This window comes from Pavona decussata, unplaced genomic scaffold (assembly GCF_977016875.1).
Source record: "Pavona decussata unplaced genomic scaffold, jaPavDecu1.1 SCAFFOLD_345, whole genome shotgun sequence".
Lineage (NCBI taxonomy): Eukaryota > Metazoa > Cnidaria > Anthozoa > Scleractinia > Agariciidae > Pavona > Pavona decussata.
The window spans coordinates 94,358-105,311 of NW_028145730.1; the positions used below are offsets into that span (position 1 = coordinate 94,358).

The 10,954-nt window shown below is 37.5% G+C and overlaps 1 protein-coding gene across 1 annotated transcript; it reads left to right on the forward strand.

Moving 5' to 3' along the window:
• The first annotated feature begins 612 nt into the window (after positions 1–612).
• Positions 613–5,402, forward strand: LOC146453179 (adenosine receptor A1-like). Its single transcript, XM_085096932.1, has 2 exons — positions 613–920; positions 2,933–5,402. Exon 2 carries the CDS (start codon positions 2,938–2,940, stop codon positions 3,961–3,963), a length of 1,026 nt encoding a protein of 341 aa, XP_084953058.1. The 5' UTR covers positions 613–920; positions 2,933–2,937; the 3' UTR covers positions 3,964–5,402.
• Positions 5,403–10,954: the final 5,552 nt, after the last annotated feature.

Here is a 10,954-nt window from a genome sequence, read left to right on the forward strand (position 1 = left end):
AACAATGCAACCTTCGCAAGAATTAAACCTGTATAACCTTCATTTGTTCTTTCATGATACACCCAATTAAATTTTGCCTTCTGTTGAAATAAATTGTAATTCTGGCAAAATGCAAAAGTCTGAAGTAAATAATTCAGAAACATCACGGTTCTCCCCTGTAATTTTTTTAAAATTATTATTGCGAGTCCGTGTGACTTACTGGATTATTTATAAGGTCGACTTTAATTAAAGAAGCAAACAAATAAACAAAGGGAAAAAGGTTTGCTTAAAGATAAGCCAGTATACAAGAAGCCCAAACATAAAAAATAATTTTTTCCACTTTTTTCTAATTCAAGGGAAAAGTATAAGCTTTTTAATTTTTATGACCATTTAGCTGCTTTTTCTTCCTTTTTTAATTAAAAAACTCATTTTTTATCCTGAGATGATAAAATCAATCTTTGTTATACGGAGAAGACGGTTGGTAAAGAAAAGGCGTCCTTCGTGGATAATACAAGTATATTATTACTAGGTTTGACTACGAAATCGCCCCTTATTGGTCAGTAAATGACATTGTTTTTAAAATACACAATGGTCATTCGCACCATCTAATTTGCAGTACGCGGGGTGTAATGTGGAATTGAACTCGGAAGGAGAATATCATTGTCCATGGTGACAGTCGCGGTTTTCACACAATCGAGGGACCTGTCATTTCGGTGAAAAAGTGTGTGTTAAATCTGGAGCCGAGTTCATCAGCGACGCTTTCACCTGCCAGCTACTGTTGGTTGCAGTTGTTCACCCCTGGTGCCATTTTTTTTGTGTGTGAAAATAACATACATTGGGCGACAGCAAATCATCCGCTGCCACAAGGGGAGAAGTGTTTGCGTCTTTAAATTCGCTTTCAATGTAGCACTGATTGGGGAAAAGAGCTGACAAGTTTAAAGGTTGGTATATGCCTTATGATTATACCAAGGCTTATTCTTGTTGTTAAGAAATTGCCATTGATACCATCAATATTATTTATACAAAACTAATCTAAATGTTGTCATTTAAAAGTGATAATATTAAAACTCTATTTGAATGCAGCTTTTTGAATTTATGCATAAGTCCTTAAACACACACCGATATACCCTTGTCTTATTTTATCGAGGCAAGCTTTGAATCAGCTTTGAAAGACCAAATTTCCTGTTTTTAAAAGTCCCATTTGATTCATTTTTGCCTCATTAAATTTCGCTTTAATTTTCCAAGATGCCGTCTTTGCCACTCGTCCTCAGAATTATGATTTTGATCAACAAGTTAAAGCCAATATTGTCTCACCACCTCTCAATGTATCGTGGGAGATATGTACATGTCTATATTAATTCCTTCTCCATTTTTGCATTTTTCTGTCATTTATGTTTTCTATATTTGCTATGAATGGTTACTCGTAATTTCACTTGAGTCATTCATTGATATATTCAAAAACTGGCAGCAATGTGTTCCATTTTAATTACTTTGTTTCTGGGAAAATGATAAGACTTTTAGTTCCTAGTTTGCGTTTGTCCTTAAAATGATTCTTTTCCTTTTTTTCCAGCTAGAAGCATAAATTTCACAGACCCAACAATCCTAGAGATTAAATTCACGTTCCCTCTTTGACGAGAGTGGTTTCAATCTTGATATTTAAATTTTACGTTTTCATTTTCAAATGTCTTACTTTATTTAAAATACAAAAGTGTTCGCTATACGTAAAACAACAGAATGTAAAAGCCATGATTTAGTTTAGATAGCAATTCGTTGTAGTTTTCGTTGTTTCAGTTTGTTTTCGTTTATTATTCCAGTGCTTAGTCACTCTGAGTTGATATTTCAAAGATGCCGTTTGGACCGTTAATGATGACCTTGGGGTTATATTGGTCTAGCATGCAAATGTTAATTGCTTTGTTTGGACTAAATCTTTCAAGGAACCAAAAAGCCTCATTAATGCGAGGGACACTTCAGAAAATATATGTATTCCTTTGTTTCTGGAACGTCAGAGTCAACTTGAAAATGAAAAGAGGGGAGATAAGCGGACACCTTTCATTAACAACGGAAGGCAAATAGCCTGTAGGAAGGAAGGCAAAAGGCCTTATTATGCAACTCCAAGGGTCCCTCATTGTTAATTAATTTAATTTAAAACAGGTAACTTCCATTTTGTCATTTTTGTTGCAAAAGAAACTGGCATCGTGTGATTAACGGCGTCGAAAGAGGCAGTTTTGGAAGCAAATATATGACAGAGAGAATAGGAATTGCAATAGGAAGTCAAGAGAAAAAAAGAACAATTGTATTTTCATTTTGAAACGTTCCCTGTGAATGCGCGCCCTTTCCCCGCATCGTACTGTGGTTTCGAATTTCAATGGTTATTCTCATACTCACTAATTTAGTGACGTAAAGATTTTGCTGGAAGAAAATATCAATACTTATACACCTGATCGTAAAGAATGTTTTGGTGTGTCATTAAGCTTGAAGTAAATAAAAATCAGATGTTTAAGAAAACAAAAGACCAAGAAGCTTCCGATCCAGGTCATTTAAGCCTTTTGATTGCAGATGTTCTCAATAAGACTCTGTTGAGCTATTTGTTCTTTTTGTTTCGACTAAATGTCCCCATAAGTACAACAAAATACGGTGAAAAAAAATTAATATTGCACCTAAATAATTCAAGATGAGATATTTTAACTGATGGCTGAGAATCCTTCACCCCCATATAGACCCTCTTGTAGTTACTAAGATACCAAACACCTACGCTTGAATTTCCAAGTGTAATCGCATGATAAATTGCTTCCACTGCCTTTCATAGCTTTAAGTGTAGTGGATTTACTGAAATAATCAGGCAGTTGTCATATATGAAGTGTTTGGTTAGTTAAACTACTGCTCTCGCGTCTTACTTTCACAGAATAAGCTTCATCCTTGATTATTTATAAGGCTTTTTTTTTTTTTTTTTCAGAAAAGATGAACAACAACAGCATCATGAACGCGACGCGAGAACGTCAAAATACAACCAGTTTCTCAAAAATGGGTCTTTCTTCATTCCTTCTGTGGTGCACTGCATTTGGAGCTGTCGACATCGCCGTTGTTCTCACGAATGTCTTCGAATTACTCGTATTTTATTCAAACAAATTCCTGTTGAGGAAGCGACATAACCAGTTCTTGATCGTGTTAGCCGTCTCGGATATTATGGTTGGGGTCATTGTGATGCCGTTGTATATATATCAACTGATATCCTGGTGGGTCAACGCGCATGAAGTTCTGCAGAACTCTGTATTAGAAGTCTTTAGAGCAATGGACATATTGTCTGGGTTTGCTTCCATCTTCACTCTGGTGATGATTGCAGCGGACCGTATCTACGCAATAGTGTTTCCACTTTACCACAAGGTCCCTCCAAGGGGAGTTTATCCTTCCATGATAGCCTCCGTGTGGATACTTTCAGGATTAGTGATGGTTTATTACTTCTTGTCTAAGCTTGAAATACTTCCCCAAGAGGCATTTATCTATCTTTTGCTGCTCAGTATCTCCCTGTCCCTTCTGGTTATTTGCATATCTTACTTGCTGGTTTGGGTTCGAGTGAAGTGTTTTACAATATCTCACGGATTAAAGGGAGCACCATTTAGGGAGAGACGCTTAGCGGAACTGTTATTCCTCATAACTGTTGTTTTTATTTGCACTTGGCTGCCATTTCATGTTCTAAACTTCATCTTCCATTTTTGCAAATCGCCGAGCTGTCATCCTCCATCTGCGTCAGTTGTTTACTTCAGCAAACTTTTACACTACAGTAACTCGTTTTTGAACCCTGTTGTTTATTGTTACAGAAACAGCGAGTTTCGAAGATGTTTAAAAAGACTCGTGAAGAATGTGACATCACAGTCAAAACCAGCGCTACCGGAAAGGGGAGGAAGAGGGAGGATCAGGGAGCGAAAACTGCTACTGGAAAGACAAGATGCCTTTCGCCGCATTCTAGTCAAAGAAAGCAGAGTTTGATCCTATCTAAATGGATCAACAATGTTAATCTATAATTATCAACCTTTTCAACTAAACATGTACCTGATAAAAATAATGCATAAAAAGAGGGTTGAATGACACAAAGTTGCATAATACGAAAAAGATTAAACGTTATTCATCAATAATGTATTTGTAACACTTGGTAATGAAAGGAGGGCGCAGTTTAATCTTATTTACAGAGCAGCTGGTGTTTCTGCCCGATATAGCGCGCGCTCTGATTGGCTACTTGAAGGGCAATATTCTCAGTGCCCACAGGCAAATGCGTAATGATACATGTAAAACAAGGTCAGACAGTCCAATTGATTTTTCATATATAAACCTACATCAATCCTCCTCTGAAAAGAAGTTCCCTTGTATCTCTTGTATTTCTTGGCTTCGCAATTATCCTTTGGCCTTCAAGATTTACTCAGTGAATAGCTGCATGTACATCTCGCGCAAATTCAATTGAATTCAAGGTGAGTTGTGCGAGTTGACAGTATTTATTCAATCGGAGATGAATTTTTTTCCAAGCCAGCGAGTAAGTCAAAGACAGTCAAAGTTGCATGTTAACTATGCAAGCGAGGGAAGTTCACCTAGTCGACGTAAAGAGTGGCGTGTTTTCACTTAAATTAAAATTAAAAAAATTAAATTTTAATACTTATATAGCGCCCTTTAACATCTAAATGATCAAAGGCGCTTTACAATCCAAGAAAGCTAATTACAAATCAAATCAAATCAAATCAAATCTTGGTTTTTGAGGAGAGGGGAAAACCGGAGTACCCGGAGAAAAACCTCTCGGAGCAGAGTAGAGAACCAACAAACTCAGCCCACTTATGACGCCGAGTCCGGGAATCGAACCCGGGCCACATAGGTGGAAGGCGAGTGCTCAAACACTGCGCCAACCCTGCTCCACCATGCTGATTGTTTGTCGGTCGTTTAAGAGATTGATGGCAAGGCGAGAAGGTTATTTAATTCAAAGCTGTATTCCGTAGGCTTGTGACTCAGTATAAGGACATCAAAACTATGCAAATTTATATTAGGTACTATCATAAGTAATAACGGTCTCACCAACGGACCCCGTAGCATCCGAACTAGCGATCGGAAGATCACAGGCTCGATTGCTGTTGGGAGAACTCGTTCTTAAATGTGTCAAGAAGATGTTCAACATTTTGTTGTATCGAACAATGGTCATTGGAGAGTTAGCACAGTTGTTTACTATTCCCTAAAGATTCAAAACGATGGTGTCACTGTTCTAAATTGAGCCCCAGGCCACTCGGTATTTAAATCATAACAACATTTTAATAAGAAGAAAGGACGATATTTTATCGTGGTCTTGCTTTGCAATATAACTGAACCCACTCTCATCGATGAACCATCCTATGGACTGTGGTTAAGTAAATTTGACTGAACCAAGTAACAAACACTGAACTAAAAAAAGGACAATAGGTGGTTTTCACCTCACACATCGTCACGCAAGTGAAAAAATAAAATCCTCAACCATTCAATAGATAAAGTCAAGAAATTGATATGTTGTAGAAGAGTGATACATAAACAACGGGTGAAAGCCACAGGGCCGTGCGATGTCTCCTAATTGAGTTATTCGAGAAAATGTGCCACGGAAAATTACAGAGTTTAGTATGGGACGCCATGTTGGTGCCCCGTCTGATGGGCACCAACAGGGCGGCCGTAAACCAGCAAAAACATCTGGAGTTTACCTTGGCTATTTCAAAGCCTTTCTTCTCTCTGCTGAACTTTCACACATTGACATTAACGCTTCTATTACATGTTAGCTGATCAGACCTGAAAAAAACACGAGGCGAATCGATGTTTTCATGTACGTGACATGTTTAGAGCAGCAATCCTTCTGTCACGCACTGCGCAAAAATCTAAAATTCAAACTGCTCTATTTTCAAAACAAAGAATGCTATCCTGCTGAAAACAAGCAAGCCGGCGTAAATTTAGATTTTCTTATATGTCATGAAGATAAAAACCCAAAATTGTGTTTAGTTATGAATTTCAGTTTTTTATGACGTCATGTGAAAACCAATAATAAACGCAAGCCGCATATGTCACGATATGTTAAGTCATGTCACGTGGTCTTACAAACCATTAAGCTATTTCAACAATCGGCTTCTTTTTACTTTCTTTTATATAATGGAACCAACCTTTAGTAGAACCATGGCTATAAGAAAAATTTAGTTTGACTAAAATTAATTTTTATTTCTCTCAAATATTATAAAGTCAAATTAAACTCCCAGTGCAGTAGAATTGTGTCTTTTCTCGTCGTTTCTACCCCCTACGTTTCGTAAACAAACAGTCCTTTCACAAAAGTTTTCTTTGCAATGTCTCTTCGAAGCTGTGGCGCGACAGCTTAAGGAGGCTCGTAAAGGTTTTTCATTGTTGTAGTATCTGATCATGTGGACAAACTATTGACAGCTTCGTAAATCAGTTGTTGGGCAAAACTTTAAAGCTAGTTCTGACGTCATAGCTGTTACCATTGCAACAGGTCAGCTCTATAAAAAAGGACCTCTAAATATCAGTTTTTGCAAATTATCTCAAAACCTAAGTCGGTGACCTACCATTTTTTTTGCTTTGTTGGAAAGCACCCTAAATTCTTTAACTCCTCTTGTAATATGTCAAAAAGTTATTCAGATAGATATTGTGTTATTTCAAAAAAGGCTTTTTTACCTACAGAAAATTCACCTGGCTAACTTTCTCCCAAACTTTTCTATTTGAAGTGACATACTGAATGTGGCATGCATGCAAAAATCAAGATAGGTCACAGCGAAAAAATTTCGAGATAAAAACAAATGTTTCCTGCAGCTTTTATTTCCGGTTCACCCGATTCTACCTTACATTTCCACTTCCGGTATCCTGCGCGTGCGACTTTTTAGATAGACATTTTAATTCATTCAGCTGACGCGTACACCCTAGTTATGACGTGGGTATGTTACTCGCGCGCACGAGGCTAAAAACCCTTTCGACTGGGTGGGAAATGGTTTAACCGTTGCTAGGAGAATTAAGCTACTGGCCAATCACAGGACCGAAAAAAGAATGTTTTCCAAATTCGCTTTGCAGCTGGAAAGAGAAACAAACTCCTTTCACCTCTTGCTAGCTGCGAAATGTGACAAAAAAGATGAGTCTCTCCACAACTGAGGAAGGAGTCGAAAATGGATTGAACTGGATAATGAAGCCTAGATTATACAATTTTGAAATAACGCAACTATGACTCGACTCGACTTAGTTAATTGCTGTTGGCATAACTGTATTTTGAAATCAATGACAGATGTTTTTGGCCAGATGAAACGGAAGAAGCAGAAAAGCAAAGCAAAAGGTTGTATTCATAGCATTTTATTCAGGACTTTTCCAAACATTGCTTGATGTATTTCAGTTTGAGCGACAGGGGTATTTTGCAGAATGCCAAATGCCCAACGTCGCATTTTACGCCATCTACAACATGCAACAGTTTAGGATTAAGCAACGAACGAAATTATTAAGATCTAAGGACTTCAATATACCATTTAGGATTAGGCAACGATTATACAGACGGTTAGCTTTTAGTTGTTGTTATGGCAGACATTTGGCATTATAGGATTTTGGATTCGGGGTTCGGTGATCTGCAAAATACCCCTACCGCAGTTGGCCCCACCCCCCTGCTCCTACCCCGGCCTCTTCAGCTGGCTTCAACGTCGGATGAGTTTGTTCTCAGTCTATTTACCGGTTAAATGATTCGTACTTGTAACAAGCTTTAAGAGATATTTGTATGGCAACAATCGCTATTCAAAAGAAAACAAATCGAACGCTTAAAACAGGTTTCAAGCGCTGAACTGGAGTAAACGTATTTTGAAAGGTGGTTTTTTCCGAACCTGGAAGGAAGTCGGTTTGACACTCCATGGCACAGGAACCTAAATACTCAACGAAATATTCCTGTGACAACAGCTCTCAACTATCCACATGTTTCCGAACTCATGACTATCTCCTTTCCAGTTTTCTCGAGGTAAAATCCATATATGGAGTTTGTCTATAGGAGTTTCTTACGAGCTTTGATCGATTGTCCCATTTTTTTTTTTGGCTACCCAGGAAGGATTAAGGATAACACTAAGCACTTAGCCGCTGCGCCTCGGCTTCGAAGAAAACGCTTGGTAACCAAGATATTGGAAATACTCGCACTTACGTGAAACGACTGTTTGTTTACAAGATGTAGGGGGAGATAGACGAGATAAAAACACACTACTTAACTGTCAGTTGAATTTGACTGTTTATTTCCGACTTAATTTAGTAGAGCTGCATTTTTCTAATAGCTCATCCGATGGAACCCTGATGTAACGAACCCCTTCATGAAGAAATTCCCCGCCGAGAGTATAACGAACGATATTCTTCAGCCCGGTCAAGGTAGCAACGAACACAACGTAGAGACCCAACCGCAAATTTACCCATAATATAAATGAGTTATCTGATCACGCGGTTAAAGTTGAAAGCAAAACAGATCAATAAAAATGAAATACCTGAAAGGGACAATATCACGCTATTTTTAGTGACACATTGAAAATCGGAAAGACGCTATTCGGTTGATAGCAGCCAACTGCTATAATGACAAAATTCCATTAAAAGGCTATCATAATGCAAAGAAACTATCCACGGATATTTTGGCCGGCAGATGACCAAAATAGAGAGGGGTTCACGTTTGAAAACGTCTGGCAGACGTTTTCAAATTTCGCTGTTGTAACGCACTAAAAATCGCCGGTTGTACTATATTTTGGTTCAACCTGTCGTCTTAGAATCACTATTAATGTTTCTTTAAATTAGCGATTGAGAAATTGAGTAACACAGTGTTCAAAGTTTAAAGTTAGAGAATTTTGGCCAAATATCGTGATATCTCCCATCGATCTCCCATGATACTGCCCCTTTAATTCTATTCAGATATTAATTAATTAATTATTTATTTATTTATTTATTTATTTATTTATTTCTTCATTCATTGATTTTATTTGTCATATAACAAAAACTACAAGAACTGTAAAGAAGTTAATTGTGATTTTACTGTTAATCATTACAACTTTTTAGTAATTGTCATCATTATGTAAATACAAAAATGTAAATGTAAAATACAAAGTAAACAATAATGACGAGGAGACCTCCAGAACCTACCAGGCCCTGGTTGTTAAAAGAGCGGATAACTCTATCCAGTGGATAAATCGCTATCCAGCGGATAAAATGTAATCCAACTAATCTGTTGGATAAAGTTATTCGCTCTTTGAACAACTGGGACCAGGCTTATACGAAGGAGGTCTCGTCACATGATTACATGCGTGCAATGACAGGAGTTGGGAGATCCTTGCCGTCGTTGTTGTTGTTTTTCATAATCCATCATATGAGACTGTAAGTTTTTACAGCTCATTAGCTGCGACAAGAGGGATTAACGCCGCTTTATCCTGTCTGTCTCTTGTCACTTCTATCAACTTCTCAAAACAAATTAACGACTAACGATGTAACGACTATTTTGGTCATTTTGCCACTAATTAGTTATAGCGGGGTTTCGTTTATAGCGACTTCCTGTTATAACGAGCACATTTTTCTAGTCGTTTGTTTATCACTTCGTGATATCGAAGTTCCTCTACATTTAATTTTTGGTTACGTTTAATCCCAATGGGGGTGAATTCCAGTAATGCTAAACTTACAATGGCTGTGGTTCCACTGCAGAAAGTACGGTAAAGTGCGATTTAGCTCAACCTAGCTCTAGGCTAGCAAGGCAGCAGTGGATAACATATTGTTCGAAATCTTAGGAGGAAGCGTAACAAACGTCACTTAAACTGTGTTAAATATTGGCCAAAATGTTTGATCGTAAGCCAAACATTCATCCAACAGAAAATGTTGGCGCAGGGATAACACTCGAAATGTCAGCTCTCGAACCTCTTTATGGTGGCCAATTTTTTTTTATTGAGCTTTGCCATGAAATAAATATACAGAAGACACTCAGGCAGGGGAGCCACTACAGCAAGATCCAAATACAATGGTCCCCTTACATTACCTTATTAAATTCCCCTTAAATTACCTTATCAACTTAGCTGATAAAATCAAATATTCGTATTATCTAAAATGGGGATGGTAAACACTTTTAACATGGTTCATCCTACAAAATGTCGCGCAACTAAGTTACGAGTGGGTCCTTTGGTCTTGCAATATTTGTAATCGTTTTCGTTTTTATACCGAATATAATTATAATAAAGCTGCTTATTTCTTTTCCAAAAATCACGGTCTGAATTTGCAGTCTAAGTGTGTGCACTGAAAAGGTGACAGCTTTCTATTAAAATTACAGCAACAACAAGCATATATATCACATATTTCGTAGTATTTTTTTCTGTGCTGACTCCTTAATTAACCTTCAGATGTCTGACTAAAATCCTGGTAAGCGACTAAACACAAATAACCTGGCAGGGATAGGATACTTTTTTGGGAAACTGCTCTTAATTTCTCGCTTTCTTAATGGTGTTTGTTACTGTAATCGATTTTCAAATCCTGACACTAGTCACTCTGGGGATTGGAGGATGCAAGGGTGGCAGAAAACAACCACCGTGACTTTCAACTTTGCCACTTTTTTCTTAAAGATCAAAGCAAAAGTCACCAAAGTTAAACTATTTTTTGACCATTTGTTGTGACCATCCACTGTTCACGTGACTTGATACTTCCATGGCAGACATAGTTGATGTGCATGTTTTTCGAAAATGTACCAAACTTTGGGATTTTTAAGAAATGTTCAATCTTATCGTGTTGAAGTGTACATTTTATGCCATTTTTGCCTTATTGGTTTTGATTATTTGGGAACTTTTGGAAATTTTGAGGTATCAAGATGGCGAATTCATAGCTGTTCAGACATGACTCTCACGTCATATCACGCCATCATCCTATTTTGAATACCTTAAAGGAAGCAGGAAAACCTGTTGGAAAGCATAAGATGTCCTCAAGTTTCATTGTCATATTTAAGTGCTCTTAA

What these genes read in the sequence shown, in the direction of transcription:
- LOC146453179 (XM_085096932.1), top strand. Translation starts at nt 2,938, where the DNA reads ATGAACAACAACAGCATCATGAACGCGACGCGAGAACGTCAAAATACA.